This window comes from Planococcus citri, chromosome 2 (assembly GCF_950023065.1).
Source record: "Planococcus citri chromosome 2, ihPlaCitr1.1, whole genome shotgun sequence".
NCBI classification, from domain to species: Eukaryota; Metazoa; Arthropoda; class Insecta; order Hemiptera; family Pseudococcidae; genus Planococcus; species Planococcus citri.
The window spans coordinates 2,346,377-2,364,849 of NC_088678.1; the positions used below are offsets into that span (position 1 = coordinate 2,346,377).

At 34.5% G+C, this 18,473-nt stretch overlaps 1 protein-coding gene across 2 annotated transcripts in view; it reads left to right on the forward strand.

Moving 5' to 3' along the window:
- Window positions 1-16,733, forward strand: part of LOC135833978 (acetylcholinesterase-like) — a 93,639-nt gene extending 76,906 nt beyond the window's left edge. For both annotated transcript variants that reach the window (XM_065347807.1, XM_065347808.1), the window contains 2 exons: window positions 8,780-8,955; window positions 11,707-16,733. In XM_065347807.1, coding sequence (XP_065203879.1) covers window positions 8,780-8,955; window positions 11,707-11,831 — 301 coding nt within the window. In that variant the 3' untranslated portion in view covers window positions 11,832-16,733. The remainder of the gene's footprint in view (window positions 1-8,779; window positions 8,956-11,706) is intronic.
- The last annotated feature ends 1,740 nt before the right edge of the window (window positions 16,734-18,473 follow it).

Below are 18,473 nucleotides of genomic sequence, written 5' to 3' on the forward strand. Positions count from 1 at the left end.
CAAATTTTCTCCTACACTGAAACTGCCCCTCCGGAGCCCTCAGCCCCCTCCTGAATTTTTTATTCATTTTTGAAATAAAGTTATGTACTTTGATGAATTTGGTGTCGTTTTCGTTGTTTTCTTATGATTCGATACTCACTCAGCCCTCTCCTAAATTTCCACCATTTTCAAAATTAAGCTGCTTTTACAACATGGAATCTTTTTCATACGAATTTCGCGCTCAGCAGTATCGAATCACAAGAAAACGACATCAATATCAACGTAATTCGAAAATATAAGGCAAAAACTTTCAAAAAATCACAATTCCTCAGAAGTGAAATACAAACATAATTTTTGATAAGAGGTTTTGAATTGAATGGTAATATGCAAGCTGGAAAGGAGAAAAGGCAGAAAAATGTACTTTTAGCGTGGTGTTTTTTTTAATTCTTCAATTTGTGCACTCGCGATTGAAAATAAACAGTAAGTAGTAGGAACCATTTTGTTGGAAATTGATTTTCCTACAAGATGGTACTTTCATTTTATAATTATCTTATAGTTACCTCATAATTTTCCTGAATGAATGCTCATTTTTCAACATAAAACGTCTAGTGGTTTTCCAAAACGCATTAAGTCCATGTTTTTCAACACTTGTTGAATCTCTTGTGCAACATTCAACTCAACACCGCGTGTTGGATCATATCAAGCTATACCTAAACTTCAATGTTAGGTTGGTTGCATACTCAAAATAAGCCCTCTAATGAAATGGGAGTATGTTTTATGCTTTTTCTCGGAACTTACTTTTGGGACTTAATGCGTTTTGGAAAACCACCCTTCAATTGCAGTGTGGAAGTCTTCTGGTATGGTTGCACCTGATAGTATTTATTGTAGAAAGCTAGCAGTCTCTTCTTAATGGTTAGGTATTGTGGCATTCTCGAATAAGTCTGTTGGTAATTTATCACTGCCTAGGGCTTTTCCATTTCTGGAGATTTTCAAGGCTCCATCTAGCTCTTCCCAAGAGAATTGGCTCATACTTGTTCTCCTCATGGTTTGCCACTTCAATTTCATTGTTGAGATCACTCCATAGGTTTGCATAGTATCTGACCATTTTTTCACAGTCTGGTGGGGCAATGTTGGCTCTATGTACTTCATCTTCCGATATTCTTTTGATTATTTTGTACTTTTTTGGTTTCATGCAGTTTATATCGCACCTCGGGAGTAATAAGGTGACATCTCAAAAAAGTGAAATTTTACAGGAGCGTGGTTTTCTTTTTTTAAACAACTTGATTCATTAAGTATTTTTATCAACTTATAATTAATTGTGAGGAATGAATAGCACCTCATTTTAAAGATCTGGTATCCTACCTTCATGTAGCATAAGAACACTTTGAAAAATAAAATCTTTAAGATGAAATATTTCAATGTTTGGAAAACATTTTGAGTTAGAACCTTTCATTAAAGTTGATGTGGAGGTGAAAGGAAGCGTCCAAAACAAATTTCATGATTGCAAAGTTGTAGAGAATTAAATTTCCAATCGACATAATGTCGTTAGTTTTTTTCTAGAGTGCTTAGTTTTTGAGTTTTTCTCAAAAAACTAAAATTTCAATATATGTGCAAATTCATTTTTCTGAAAAGTGATCAATTTGAAAAATTTTTTCCATTTGGTACAAACCCATAAAAAATGCACAATCAAAACTGTTTGTTAACACTTTGTATGTTAGTATGAAATTTGCTCAAAAAAGGAGGAGTTTTTTGAGGTGTTGCCTTCAACTCCAAACAACTTGCAATGTTGTTGGGATTTTGAGTTAGGCCATTTGGGTTTTTTACATGATCTAGATAATGTACCCAACTCAAAGTGTTATTTTTGGTTGAGGGGGGTCATACAAGCCCCAAAAATGCAAAAACATCAAAATCAATTTTTTTTTTAGATGTCACCTTATTACTCTTGAGGTGCGATATGTGTCCTTCTCCATGTTTGCCACAAACCTTTCGTATTGTTCCTATCATGTTTCTCTTATCATCTTTTTTGTCTTGTGGCACTGTTCTTTGTAACTTCCTTTGTCTTGTTAATTCTTTGAGCTCATCCACTTCCAGAAAACGTTTTGTTTCCTCTTCACTTCTCTAGATAGTTCGTCGTTCCAGATTTTCAGCTTTTTGTGGTTTTGTCTACTTGATCTTTTTCCTAGTGTCTCCTCTGCTGCTTTCTGTACAATAGTTTTCAGGCATACCCACTCCTTTTCTACATCCTCTTCTATTGGTAAGCCTTTTTCAATGATTTCCATTCTTCTTTTGTACAGCCAGTTTGTTACTGAATCGTTTAATGAGTTGATGTTGAGCTGCATCTGTCTACATTCAGTTGTCTTTCCTATATGTGACGCGGCACGACAAAATCGACCTTCCGTCTGAAAAAATTATTTTTCACTTTTTGACGGATTTTTGGTACTTGGACATTCAAAAATCATTTAAAACCACCCAGAAGTCCCTACGATTTGCATAGCTCCATATACGGGGGGGTAATCCAGTCAGAAGTATGCTCATTTTTCTGACTTTTTTGATTTTTTTTTGATTTTTTCATTGTTTCAATTTTTAAATCGATCTGGAGGCGAAACAAAGCGTTCTACGAGAAAAATACATCAATCAAAGTTGTAGAGAATTAAATTTCCAAAAACCTATAAGAGGTTTATTTTTCTCCTAAATGCATAGTTTTTCCGTTTTTCTCAAAAAACAAAAACCTCATGATGATTACCATAAAATTTCTGTTTTTTGAGAAAAACGGAAAAACTATGCATTTAGGAGAAAAATAAACCTCTTATAGGTTTTTGGAAATTTAATTCTCTACAACTTTGCTTGAAGTATTTTTCTCGTAGAACGCTTTGTTTCGCCTCCAGATCGATTTCAAAATTGAAATAATGAAAAAATAAAATAAAAAATTGAAAAAATGAGCGCAATCACGACTGAGCCCCCTGTATCAATGTAAATAACCATTTTACCCAGTGATATTCACACAAAACAGGCAAGAAACGTTATCCAAGACTATGTTTAGCTCAGTTTAGCCTTTGACTATATAGTACTGGACTGCTAGCACCTACCTAAACTACACGTGAATTTGATAACGTCGCGTTGCCAACATGTATAACGTTATTCCGGTTTATAAGGCTCTGTTCGCACCCTCTCTTACCGCACTTCAGTGGAATCACCCAAGTGAGCGTAAACAACTAGGGCGAATTCCACTGAAGTGCGGTGAGAGAGGATGCGAACAGAGCCTTATAGAACGGACATGTTGGACCCGTCACGTTCATCACTGCTAGCAGTCCAGTATTATATAGTCAAAGAGTTTAGCTGGAGAACGCGATTAGAGCGCAAGCGCTTCCGCTAAACGAGCAGAACTGGACTGAAAACTTTAACCCCCCCATAACTCAAAAACTTGTTTTCAGACGGGAGGTCGATTTTGTCGTGCCGCGTCACATATGTTGTTGACTCTAATGGCTGCTTCAACAAGATGGTGATCTGATCCGATGTCGTAGCCTCAAAATACCCACACATCTAACATTGTCTTCTTGGCATGGATGTTCGCCACCATATAATCAATTATTGACTCTTGGTCTCTAGCTGCCAATGTGATTTTATGGCATTTCTTATATTTGTAGAACCCATTCATAATTGTGAAGTTGTTATAGCTTGAGATGTCAATCAGCCTTTTCCCATTCTTGTTTACTGTGAATTCTCCGTGTCTTCCTACCACTTTGTCGTTTTCACTTGACCCTGTTTTTGCATTGAGGTCTTCTATTACAAAAATGCTGCGTTTTGGGTTCATCTTGTAAAAGTCAGAAATACAACCCCCTCCCTTTGAACCCCTCAATGCCTGATTTTTGAAAAGGTTTACAGAGAAATGAAAATAAGCAGGATTGAAAAGGAAAAATTCGGCGAATACGTTGAAAAAGAAAATAATGAATTATTACAGACCACTGACCCATTCTTTTACGTGAAAATAAATCGTTGAAACGTCGATAAGCCAACTCCATTTTTAAACTCTACGGTGAATAGAAAAATAAATATGCGTAAAAATATTCAAATTACGATAATAACTACTACTACTACGTATATATTTTGAAAGAATTATGTCTTCTTTCGAAGACAGAAAACTCGTATTAGTACGTTAGGTGGGTTTAAAAATGCGATAATTCAAACGAAAAAATAAAATGAGAAATTTTTAAGATTTTTTTTTACCTACCTAAATCGACGAACATTATGAGCCGACAGGATAGAATCCGTGTACAACTTGATTTATCTATTAGAAAAAAATTGCATTAATGCGCAGTATGAGCTTATAGACGGGGTTATTTTTTTTTTTTTTTTTTTTTTTTTTGCTATTCGTTGCAAGATAGTAACACAGCAACAGAAAGGAAGTTAGTTTTACAAAAGACCGCTTCCGGTGATTTATACGTTTAATTACCGAATTCTATATGGGGAAAAACTTGTAGAAGAGAAAGCTTTTGGAAAGTTTTCACAAGAGATTTTGAAACTACGCGACGGGTAACTACTTTCAGCTCTTCAGTAATTGTTATTCTGGTTGAATCTTGTTGAAAACGTCCATTCTTTTATATCGTTTTTTCGCATGCAACAGTTTCGTTGGAATAGATTTTACAAACTCGCTTTTAACTGAGAATTCCATTAAAATTTTTCTCCGCTCGTCAAATCGACGCACGGTAGAAAAGAACGCGAAAATGTAAGAGAGAGGAGGGGTAGGAGATAGGTGTGGTGTTTAAGCAAATTGTCGTTTTGGAGGAGAAAAAGCGTTTCGGCGCAAACATTAATACGTATAATTGCGAATGAAATGGCTGCTGAGTCATTCTATGTCAAGGCGACTTGAAAATTGTCTAATGGGTTATGATTTTTTCCCAAAGAAACAGACCTTGAAAATTGAATATATGTACTTACACTGAATGCAGTAAAGTGAAACTTCTAAAATACAGTACCTATTTTACTACAAGAAATGGGAAGGGTCAACGTGTCGAGGAAACGCTGAAGTTTTAATTTAGTTAATACATAAAAAATATCAAAAGTGGATATTTTAAATTTTAATCACTCGAGAAATTCTCACGGATAGGAAAAGAATCAAACCGATTTTTGGGAATGGAAAAAAATACAATTAAAGTAGATATCTACTTAGAATGATGGAAATGAAAAAAAAAAAGTTGAAAAATTTATCACCAAAAATCAAAATATTTCAGAAGGCTACGAATAGGCCTAAATTGCAGGCCATTTTTTAACAGATAAGTGCATGGGCAAATGCCCACCCAGTGACTTAGCTTTGCCCACCCAGTAAATTCGATTTGCCCAAGAAAATGTTTAATTTGCACTCAAAATCACCAATCTATTCTCTAAATTATTATTTTTTTCAAAAGCTTTTACCCTCGCTTCGCTCGGGCTAACTTGATTTTCTTTTTCTCAAATTATTCATAACTGTGCTTGGAAAGCATTTTTTTTAAATGTCTGCAGTGGAGACTATTTACTTTAAAATTATTGTTGTTTTACTTCTAAAACCTATAAATTTTGAAAAACTTTTGCCCTCGCTTCGCTCGGGCCAATTCGATATTTACTTCTTTGCAATTAGAATTTCAAGACACCATTATAGTCCGGCATATGACAATAGGAGTAATTGCACCCCCCGCCGATCCTCCGGGACAACATTTTTCTTGAAGGGGACATCCCAAGGAACATTTTAAAGCAAAGTTGCCAAAAAAAAAGTTGGCCTTACTTACAAAATGGCGGCCATTTTGATTGACAGGTCAGCCGAAATCGCAGATTTTGCGTTTTAACATAGGACTTGCACGAACTTTTTCAAACTTTACAAAGGTAGATCGAAAGATCATGCAACAATGTATCACCTGTCAAAATTTCAAGTGCTAAAGTGCGTTTTTCGATTTTTGGTGAATTTTTGAAAATCGAATTTAGGCCAAAAATGAGGGAAAAAATCAAAATTTTACCAAATTGACTTAGAAAGCTAAAATTTGGGATATACCCTATTTTCGACATGCCAAATCGATTGGAAACGGTTTCAACCCGTTTTGAGCAGTTCTGGAGCCTCCAGCAAATTTTTGAAACTCGAAATTCCCACAAAATTCCATCAAATTGGAGTTGTAAAGCTGAAATTTATTCTAAAAACTAATTTCAATACGCTACGAAATACTGCAGATGAATTTATTTCAAGTCGTTTTGGAGCCTCCAGCGACTTTTCGAAAATTCCTGAAACCTCCAGCAGATTTTTGAAACTTTAAATTTTCACAAAATTTCATCAAATGAAGATGGAAAGCTGAAATTTACTGTACACTCCATTTTTAACACCCTCTGAAGACGACTTCAAGTGGGTTCAAGTCATTCTAGGGCCTCCAGCGACTTCTTTTGAAAATTACTGGAGCCTCCGGCAGATTTTTGAAACTTTTTATTTTCACAAAATTTCATCAAATGGAGATGGTTAGCAGAAATTTACTCTACACTCCAATTTTAACACCCTCTGAAGACGACTACAGGTGGGTGCAAGTCATTTTAGGGCCTCCAGCGACTTTTTTGAAAATTACTGGAGCCTCCAGTAGATTTTTTAAACTTGAAATTTCCCGCAAAATTAATTTATCAAATGGAGTTGGCAAGCTGAAATTTACTTCGCAGATTACATGGCGGTTTCAAATGGTTTTGAAGCTTCCAGCTACTTTTAGGAAATTTCAATTTTCCAAAAAAACGTCATACAACCTTTCAAAAAGTTGCTGGAGCCTCCAAAACGACTTGAAATTCACCAGCAGTCAACTACCGTAGCGTATTGAAATTAGTTTGCTGAATGAATTTCGACTTTCCATCTTGGTTTGATAAAATTTTGGGGAAATTTCAAGTTTCAAAAATCTACTGGAGGCTCCAGTAATTTTCAAAAAAGTTGTTGGAGGCTCTAAAATGACTTGAAATCCACCAGAAGTCGTTTTCAGAGTGTGTTAAAATTGGAGTGTAGAGTAAATTTCAGCTTTCCATCTCCATTTGATGAAATTTTGTGAAAATTTAAAGTTTCCAAAATCTGCTGGAGGTTTCAGGAATTTTCGAAAAGTCGCTGGAGGCTCCAAAACGACTTGAAATAAATTCATTTGCAGTACTTCGTAGCGTATTGAAATTAGTTTTTAGAATAAATTTCAGCTTTTTACAACTCCAATTTGATGGAATTTTGTGGGAATTTCGAGTTTCAAAAATTTGCTGGAGGCTCCAGAACTGCTCAAAACGGGTTGAAACCGTTTCCAATCGATTTGGCATGTCGAAAATAGGGTATATCCCAAATTTTAGCTTTCTAAGTCAATTTGGTAAAATTTTGATTTTTTCCCTCATTTTTGGCCTAAATTCGATTTTCAAAAATTCACCAAAAATCGAAAAACGCACTTTGGCACTTGAAATTTTGACAGGTGATACATTGTTGCATGATCTTTCGATCTACCTTTGTAAAGTTTGAAAAAGTTCGTGCAAGTCCTATGTTAAAACGCAAAATCTGCGATTTCGGCTGACCTGTCAATCAAAATGACCGCCATTTTGTAAGTAAGGCCAACTTTTTTTTTGGCAACTTTGCTTTAAAATGTTCCTTGGGATGTCCCCTTCAAGAAAAAAGTTGTCCCGGAGGATCGGCGGGGGGGTGCAATTACTCCTATTGTCATATGCCGGACTATTAAGTAGTAATGAAATTTAGAAAAAGTTGAAATTTGAAAAATCGAATTCTTACATTAAAAATTATGTTCTTCTACTCATTGAACAACAAATTTTCCGAAGCTTCTGCCCTCGCTTCGCTCGGGCCAATTTGGTTCTCTTCTACACAATTAGAATTTCAAAAAAATCTATAGTTGAATTTGAAAAATGTTGACATTAGACAAACTGAATTCTTTCATCAAAATTGACGCTGTTCTGCTTCTAAAATTGCAAATTTTCCAAAACAAATTTGTAATGCGAAAAGCAGAAAAATTCTAGAAATACTCATAATACTCAAAGCATATGGAAAACGCAAATTTTTCATTTTTATCTGAACAGAACAACTCGATTTTAGAGGTGATTTTCTGAAAACCTTTCATGATGTGTAATGATTTTATAAAAACAGTGGTAAAATTCCACACTTTTTGAAAAATTAGATCCCAAAATGATAAAAAGGCCATTTTTGCATGTTTCATTTCAAATTTTTACTCGTGAGTGGGGGCAATGGCCCCCTTCACCCCTCCCTCTGGCTATGCCACTGTCCCCTTGCCCACCCAGTGAACATTTCTTAAAAAATGGCCTGCGTAAATTGCAGAAAACTTTCTACTCTATATCTACGGTAAAAGTTTGCCTTTTCCCTGTTAGCAAATTTAGATAAATTATAACTTTTGTGAAAATTGATGTGCGCAAAAAATAAAACGTAGCGATATCAATTTTTTATTATTTCTGTTCGTTTCTGAAAAAAAAAAAAAAAATGAAGAAAACTACCTACTACCTACATCAGTTTACTAAAAAGACTAGAAAATATACAATGAAGACTGCATGACGAAGGGAATCGTTCCATCGACAAGAATATCTACGCATGTAACTGACATTTATTGACATTTTACATCGATGCAAGCGACTCGATAACGATTCGCAATTAAAATTATCTTAGATTTTTTTTCGAAAAAAAAGGCATTTGTCGTTTACGACGAGGAGTAAAAAGGATAGATATGATGCTTACATGCAACTCGACTCGAGATTACAACGTTTTTTTTTTACTCTCATACCTACATTTCTATTGTGTATATTTTTTGTGTTGTTGTTGTAGAAATCCTAGTCAAAATGAAGATGGATCTTGGACTTCGATATACTGGCCTCTGCATACTGCCGATGGTAGAGAGTTTTTGACTTTAGATGTGAACAATTCGCAAACTGGAAAAGGACCGAGAATAAGACCGTGCGTGTTTTGGAAACAATACATTCCTCAGTTACTGGAAAGCGCTGGTAATTAATTTTCAATATTTTAGATTCAATTATGAGTATAAAATAAAAGCCTAGACAGTAATTAGGGTGGATTGCGAAAAAAAGGGGAAAATGTCGAAGGATTTTGAGCGAATTTGATGGAAACCTTTACCTATTTTGACTTGTAAGTCACTCGGAATGAATTTTAGCTCCGTAAGTACCTTGGAAGGAGAAATTGGATCCTCAAAATGGGAGAATTTTTGAAAAAATCGTGCTTTTTTCGCTCTAAGCCTCACCTTATATCTGCTTTGGGAAAAGTTGGTTAGGTATAAATTTCAAAAGATAATATTTGAGATTCTTCGTCAATCGATTATTCAATTCGAGATATTGAAAGGAAAATATATATTTTTTTTAAATTACCTAAAAATAGGTGATTTGCAAATTTTTAACCTCTCAGTGGGGCCCTCAAAGTTATCTTGGATTTTAATAGCAATGATCTAAGTCGACGCAAAACTACAAAAACCAACTTTTGGAACTATACCGTTTTGCTCAAAACAGGTTGGATAAGAGTTGGAGCGTAAAAAAACCACGATTTTTTCGAAAATGCCCCCTCTTTGAAGACCCATATCTCCCATTCAGGGTCATTGGGCATATCCGGAGCTGAAAATTTTTCTGAATGATTTTAAGTTCAAAATGAAAGTCTCTAATGAACTTTTTTTCGCAATTCATTGTAATATGTATTAGTTTTCATGATGGTTTAATGAATGAAAAATTACTTATTAGCCTTAGTAAGACTTGATCAGATTTACACGAGAGTAGTACTAGCGTGTAGCTTGGACCGTAACCAGTCCAAGGAATAACCCTCTATATATTTTGTATTTTGATGGGAGGAAAATAAAATAGGTACTTGAAGATTGATTTTTCAAGTCAACCTTTGTACTCAAATCTTGAGATAGTTGAAAAAATGATAGGCTCGCCACCATCTTATGAGAAAATGTAGATGCTTTTTGAGCAGTTCAGGAGCCTCCAGCAGATTTTTAAAACTCGAAATTCCCACAAAATTTCATCAAATGGAGTTGGAATTGGAAAGTCAAAATTAATTCTGAAAACTAATTTCAATACACTATGAAGTCAACTGCAGGTGAATTTCAAATCTCGGCTTTCCAACTCCATTTGATGAAATTTTGTAGGAATTTCGAGCTTTAAAAATTTGCTGGAGGCTCCAGAACTGTTCAAAACGGTTCGAAACAGTTGCCAATTGATTTGGCAGGTCGAAAATGGGGTATATCTCAAATTTCAGCTTTCTTGATCAATTTGGTAAAATTTTGTTTTTTTCTCAACTTTGACCTTTTGATTTTTGAAAATTCACCAAAAATCGAAAAAGGCACTTTAGCACTTGAAATTTTGACAGGTGATGAATTGCCTGCTCTTTCGATCTACTTTTGTACGCTTTAAAAATTTTTATGCTAGTCCTATGTTGAAACGCAAAATCTACGATTTTGGCTGACCTGTCAATCAAAATGACCACCATTTTGTAAGTAGGGCCACTTTTTTTTGAGGACAAGAGCAAGAAATGTTCCTTAAAAGACTCCCCCTTTAAGAAAAAAGTTGTACCGGAGGATCGGCAGGGGGTGCAATTGATCTTCATGTGAGCCCCCCGACTATTTTGAAATTTCTCCGGAAAGCGTGAAAATTATTTTGGGCAGCTAAAAAAGGAGCTGTGGCTCATTCTCGATCTATTTAACAAGTTTATTCTCATTTGGATCAATTTCCAGGTGGACTCTTTGTGAAAATTAATTTAGGCAGCTGAAAAGTTATGGTTCATGTTTGATCTGTTTAGCGAGTTCATGTTCATCCAAATTTGAACCGATTTCCAGGAGGACACCCCGAAAGCATTTTATTGATCAACGTTGAAGGAAAAAATGAGAAAAATCAAAAATTTTCTGTTCGTAGAGAAGTTTTTGAAACGAATTTCACAGTATTATATAAAGCCTCCAGTACAATTTTCGATTTCTTTAGAGCTTCGAGATTTCTCCAGAAGGTGCAAAAATTAATTTGGTTAGCTGAAAATAGATTGATAGCCTATGCTCAACCTATTCTACGAGTTTATTTGCAATTGGGTCAATTTTCAAGCAGACACCTCCAGTACCTACTTATGTTTTCTGAATTCAGATTAACATACGCTGGAAACGCATTTGAGGTGTTTGCCTGGAAATTAACTCTAATTACATATAATGAACTTTTCAAGCTACAACTGGTTTTTCAGCTGCGCGAGTCAATTTTTACATCTTTTGGGGGAATTTTTCAAAATCTGAAAAAATATAAATTCGAGAATGGCTTAAAATTGTAAAATGTGGATCTGGAGGTATTGGTATTAGTTTCAGGACTGATGAATTCTCTCATTATTGCTGAATATATACCTACTTTTTTTTTTAGAGCACGAATTGCTGAATCGAAAATATTCAAATTTTCAATTTTCAAAAATTCACCAAAAATCAAAAAATTAATTTGGTCAAATTGAAGTGTTGATTAAAGGGGTTTCAGACTGTGCATTATTTTCTCAATGTTCTCAAAAATTTGTGTTTTGAGAAATAAACTCGAAACCCCGAATTCGGGTACATTTATTTTTCTCTCATGAGAATACAGTGGGGCTCACTCGATGTCGGTATAAATGACAGTCCTAGCTTCATGTTGGCACTACCTTCGTGTAAATCCACCCTGTCATCACTGTCATAGGAGAAAAAATGAAGGTAATTACACATTTACTAATAACGCTTTTTTCGTGCTTTTCAGACAATATGACAAAAAACTGTCGCAATACTGCCAACATTTCGTACGCAAAAGGTCTCGGGCCAGTTCATTTCGTAGCCCTGTACACAATCGTAAAATACACAACTGGTTGGATAATATGCGTTTAATCGCGATCGCGAAAGAAAAAAAATCAATTGCCATTTTTTTACATTACATATCTTTCTATAAAATAATTTCGTAAAAATCTCGACAGTTTGAAAGTTTGAACGAAAGATTTTTCCTTTTAATTTTTTTTACCACAATGTTAGCAAATGAACCAGCTCCTTTTTCGCTTGTTGTTTCGCTGATTGCATTACAAGCACAAAATTTGTACGTACAATTGTATCGTTTTAGCAAAAAGAAAAAAAAAAGAAAAAAAAGAGATACTATTTATTTCCAAGGCGAGTATTCACAATCATTAAAGGTTTTGGGAACTAAATGTAAAACTGTGATGACTTAACGCTGCACAGGAGTGCCGAGTGTTGATTAGTAAAAAAAAAAAAATCAGGTTTATACGTATTTAATCGTTTATTGTAATACGTTACGCGATATCTCTAACTACTTATTTGTGTTCCTTTGTTTTTTCTTCCTTCTATGTAATTTTTTTTCCATTCCTTTATTTTTTTTTACCATAAAAGATGTAATATTGCGCGGAAAAAATTAAGCTCGGAAGAGAAGTAGAAAAAAAAATGTCTGCGTGAAAAAGAACATCGTGTGGAATGGTAATGAGTTTACGGTTTGGTGGTTATGTTGAACGGCGGCGATGAAGAAGACGATGAAGGCGAATACGAATTTTGTTTAGTGCGAGTATTTACGTAGTAACAAAAAGTTTTCGCCACTTGCTGCGTGTATTAGGTATAAAAAAAAAGAAGAAAAATTTTCTTTACAATGCGGAGATGTGCGCGTAATTTCGCCAGGTGCTTGCCCGCGAGCCCGCGCCCTTTCTCGAAAAAAAAAGTTACGAGACTTATTGATTGTAGATGTGGTAAAAAATACATATAAAGCGTGTTTTTGTATTGTATGAAATTTAATTTTTATCCTGTCTTGTTACCTATCTATACCTATACATAGCTCTATACTTTAATGACGTTTACGACGAGTGTTATGTTAACTGTAAGAAAAATTCGCCAACAGCGTGTAATAGGCAAGCAATAAGACGCGATGAAAGAAATGCATTAGATTTGTAATATAATTATTTAATTTTTTTATTCCTCGTTTTTATTCTGCGCGTACCGCATACCTACTTATGTATGTACATTGTACGTAGGATACGTTGAAAAAAAAAAAATACTATATTATTGTCCGGATCATGGGTCGATTATCACCGTAATTAAATTTTTAAAAAGAAACGTGTGTAGCTGTGTGTACTCGTATGTCTGATTTGTCTTTATCATAATTTATTTCTTACGTCGAGCACCTTCGATATGGATTAGAAATTGGTTTTTGAAATTTAAATCCTGATCATAAAAATTTTTGAAAAATGCAAAACGATTTTCTCACGGAACCATTTGAGAATAAAGCAAATAAATTTTACTCGATCTCGAGTAGATAAGTATGTTATTGACCAAATTTAAATTTTGAAAAAAAATCTAATGACATTCGTTGACATTTTTTTTAAAAAAAATAGGTAACTATCTGAATTTCTTTGATTAGCATAATAATATAAAAAACTATGGACTACTTTTTTCGTGTTTTTGACTTGAAAAACTCCAAGAAATTTCGAGAAAATGTGATTCTCGTTCAGTTTTGTCGAGTAGGCATGTAATATTTATCTAGGGTGGCTCGCAAAAAAAAAAGAAAATTGAAGAATTTTGATCAAGGTGGGGGGGGGGTTTCTGCGCCAGGAGGATGTTCAAAACCGTCGACCATATGCAGAAAACTCGATGATTTGAGATGGAATGGTCTTCCCGAAGGTATGGGGGCTCTGCGCCAGGAGGAAGTGAGTTCTGTCTAGATTTTTCGATTTTGGTTGTCATCGTGATTATAGAATGATCAAACTGTGCATGAAACATTCAGTAAATATGCATTACCTATTTCAAAATTAAACTCGAAATTCGTTTGAAATTTTATACTTCTGTTTTGCTTCAGTCGAGCTATTCTCCTTCTATCTCTTTGTTTTTTTTTTTCATTCGCTGATCAAGTATCTACTTATGTATGTATGATGCACTAATTTTGTAAATGTTTTGCACTTTTTGTGATGTTACCATCTCTCCCTCTTTTCTTTCTGAATATGTGTCTGATTATGTTAGAAAATCACAGTAATGGGGACTAGGGTGTACCTTATTTACACATGGTGGGGGGAATCGTTTTTTTGCTATCCCACCACCTGAAACTGTTACCTCTGGTGAGAAAATCACGCCATGAAATTTTCAGCCCCCTCGGTGAAAAATGAGTGGGGCCGATGACTCCCCCCCGCCATTTTACATAATATGAAAATAATCGAAGTATCAGACAAAATCTTTAAAATTGTGAACTTTCTAGTTCCAACACCTCTGTCAAGTCCCTACTTAGGCAAATGGATTAGATGAGAGAGCTCTTATTTATACCTATTAGTGAAAAAAATATTTGACGACACCCTAAAATGTTGTCGGGTTTCATGAGAAAAATTTCTCCAATCAAGTTGGTAAAAATAAGTCGTGCTAGGAAGCTCCTCTCCCCCCTCCCTCACCTCAAAATATGTAAGAAATCCTAAAAAATAAAGTTTCTACTTTTTTTTTTACATTTTACTGCTTGGATTTGGTTTATTTTCATTAGAAATACCTACTGTTGAATCTTTTTGACTTCTCTATTTATGATGAAAAAGTGGAACTTGTCCCCTTTCCTCAAAAATGAAAAAAAATGAATATTTTTACGTTTTTGTTTTTTTTTTAAATTTTAATTGAGGGGCTTCATGGAAAAGGGGCCTTGGTCAATTATTTTTTCACTGATTTTTATACGTTCAAATGGACTTTAAAAAATTTTCTACAAGCAAACATTTTCCAATTTGTTTTTTTTTTATGGAAGAACACTTCAATACCTATCACTGAATATGGTGAAATTGGTGAAATTACCAAAAACAATAAAATAAAATAACTTAATACTTACATTTAAAATTCTAAAAGAAAAAAAAAACAAAAAAAATGACCAAGACTCCTTTTCCATGGACCCCCTCAATTCTGGGATTTGGTCGATATTCATCTTAAAGTACTATGTCAGACACGTATAAAAACTTGGAAAAAATTCATCACTAACAAAATATTTTTACAATTTTACAATATTTTGTCTGACTTTCGAGAACTTGGAACAAATTTCGATAAATCTATGACATCATGTCAGCCCTTTAAACACTTGTATAGAAAATTACCTATTTCTGATTCTGATATTTTGACTTTGAGTAACATTGAAGTAGACGTTTAGATCTTAAGTCTGACTTTTAAGAGCTTGTAATAAAATTACCTATGTCAAATTTTCACAGAAGACTTATTGACGTTCTGATATCTTATAATGTATGACTTTTGAAAACTTGGAAAAAAATCGCTTAGAATCCTCCATTAGTTCCATATTTTCAACTTTGGAGGTCTCTATGTAGGAGGCCCACATTGTTGGGGGGCGGCTGAGGAAAAGTTTTTCTTGGAAAAAAATCATCGAGAAGTATTCTGGTCAGAGCCGAAAAATTTCCAAATAAATTGTGTCTACAGACATCCATTTTTCATATTTTTCGATATTTTTCATTGGGGGGGGGGGGGGGGTCATAAAAGGAGATCGAGATCATCTGGAGGACCTGATGGTATTTTTCTTGAAAAGGTGGGCATCTAAAAGTACTCTGCTCAGAAATGAAACATTTTCAAAAAATTTGTACAGATATGAATTACTCATTTTTTGTTGATTTTTTTCGACTTTGAGGGGCTTTATATAGGGAACCGACATCATTTGGGAAACCGGGGGAGGGTATTTTTTTTTTGAAAAAGTGCGTATTCAGAAATATTCTGCCCATAAATGTAAAATTTCCAGCAAATTTCTACAGAAATCAATTTACCTATCATATTTTTTCATTTTTCCCATTTTTGGGGGGGGGGGAGGGGGCTTTGTACAAGAGAGCCAACATCATTTTTGGGGTCCATCAAAAGTTTTTTCTTGAAAAGAGGGTTATGTAGAATAATTCTAATGTGGAAATGAAATATTTTCAAAACATTTTCACTGATTTTGATTTAATATTCTCCTTTTTTGTGATTTTCTTCAACTTTTAGGGGCTCCTTAGGCTACTGGGGGGGGGGGGTCAATACGGTTTGAGATTCGGGGAGAGTTTTTTCTTGAAAAGGGAATTATTTAGAAAAATTCTGACGCGGAAACAGAAAATTTTCATAGATTGAACATTTTTTCATTTTTTTGACTTTTTTAGCTTAGGGATCGAGCTACTGGCACCACTTTTTTTTACAGATAGGGGGAAAATAAAAAATAAGGAATTATTTTCCCATCCCAGGTAACAATTAGGGGGGGGTGAGAGTTGGAAAATTGCAACTAAGGTACACCCTAGTGGAGACGTAGAGTTCTCAGTCGCCCAAGGCTGCATATGTTGGTGCTGATAAAAACTTTTCAGACATCGTGTATATTATTATTCCTTTAATTTCCAATGTGATGTAAAAATGTAATCGTTTTTAAAACGATGTTTATTTTTATCAATTTTTTTCCTATGTAAATATTACGAGTATAAGTACTGTTCAGTTGAAATGTAAGTACCTATATGATTGTATGTAATTACCTATGCATCGTGTAGGTACATATGTACATAATACGGATATATACCCACTATACCTACATACGAGTAACTTATAGTACCTACGAGTGTATATATGCAATTTATACCTACCGTGTGGTATGGATGTTATGACTGTACTACCTACCCTATACCTATGCGGAGATCAATTTTTAGATAAATTATTCGTTATAGAAAAAGTAAAAAGCGAAAAAAAAGTAAAAAAAAAAAAAATTATACGCTAAAAATGGATGGAAGGCGTGTCGAAAGTGTAGCATACCTTAAATAATGAGCAGCGGCTGCTGGTAAACTGTATCCGTCGTATATGTATATACCACCGGCATACACGACCTAATTCTTGTCACAAACGTCGTATATACTATATACACAGACACACTCACACCGATACAAAATTACGACTAGAGTAAGAGGAGAATAAGATTGTAGTAGTGATGCCGGTGCCGGTGCTGGTGCTCCTATATATACATAGGTACTGTAATAGGTAAATACTGTGTACTTACGCACGTAGGTATATACTTAATACTACCTACAAGTCTGTGTGTTTGTCTTTTTACGGAGGGACTTTGAGTGTAGAAGAGCAGGTACAATAGGTAGTACCTACATATAAATAATAAATAAAAATAAAAATGTTTTCGTGTATCTCTGTTCCGTTGTTATCGCGCCTTCCACGCCTGAGAATGTTCTCGAATTTTCCATTTGACTAATATCTCGTGTAAAGGCTACGTCGTCGTCGTCGGCGTGTTTAAAAATTCATTTTTTCTCGGTTGTAATATCTGGATATTTGCATTCGGGTACTTTGACGTTTATGAATTTCAAGCAAAAGAAAAACAACAACAACAACAACCAGAATCTAGCGTACGCGAGTTTACCTCAACTACATCGTATATATGAGGTTTTCTTTTTCTTTTTCTTTTTCCTTTTCTTTTAGAAAAATAAAAATAATAATAATAATAAGTGTTGTAAGTTGGTTCGCCATCGCGATCGTGTTTTTGTTGTTGTTGCGTTGAATTTTCTTGGGTTAACTTTTACCGACTTATACGTCGAGTTAATAAAAAAAATTGCGCCGATAAATGCGCGACGCAGGGTCGTGTTCCATGTACAGCACAGCGAAGCCAGCGTGTACTCGTATATATATAGTTTTGTGCAAAATACGAGTAAGTTGCCTTACAAACAGTGCCGCCGGATATTTTATACTGCAAAATTTAGTTGTACCGGTACAGCAGCGGTTATGCAACTTATACAACATTTAAAACACGACAGTTAATTAGACGAGTTGTTGTTTTAACGAATATCGTGTACTACGACGTACTAAACGGATGTGTACCTAGTGTATTTCGTTGTAGGTACTACCTTACGGTACTACGAGTACATATATATAGCGTTCAACTTGTAGTTGGAAAATTTTTACTTAATTGTTTCGAGAATAATATTATTATTGAATTTTAAACGAATTTGTTCGCCGTGTTTTACTCTAATAAATATTCAATGTCCTAAAAGGTCAACATACACACGCGCGCGTTTACTTCTCTACGTTTTAAAATTACGAATAGGTATATACGAACGCTAAAGGTATACCTACCTGAGTGAAAGGACATGCTGTCGAGAAGGTACCTTCTATGCAGAATCACCCCCAACAAAAATAACGTAATAAGGTTTACTTTGTGAATTTTCGAGTGTCAATGAACGAACTGAATCGAAGTAAATAAGTTCTGTTTTATTGGCTAAATTCTAAAATAACCACTCGAAGTATTCGAGTCTAATTTCAGACTTTAGGTACCTATACATATACTTACCTAATCGTTGGGTCGAAATTTGACTTTTTCATTTGATAAGTGAGAAAATTGAAATTCTTAATCAGTCGTAAAGTTTTTGGCAACTCTGTTTTCCTACAACCTTTAGCTACGTATTTTGGTTTTAACATTGAAATTCGTAGGTTTCGAAATTATATAATTTAATGTCAAAGGAGTTCTAAATTTTTCACTCATTTTTGTCCAGATTCGATTACCAAGCTTTAAGC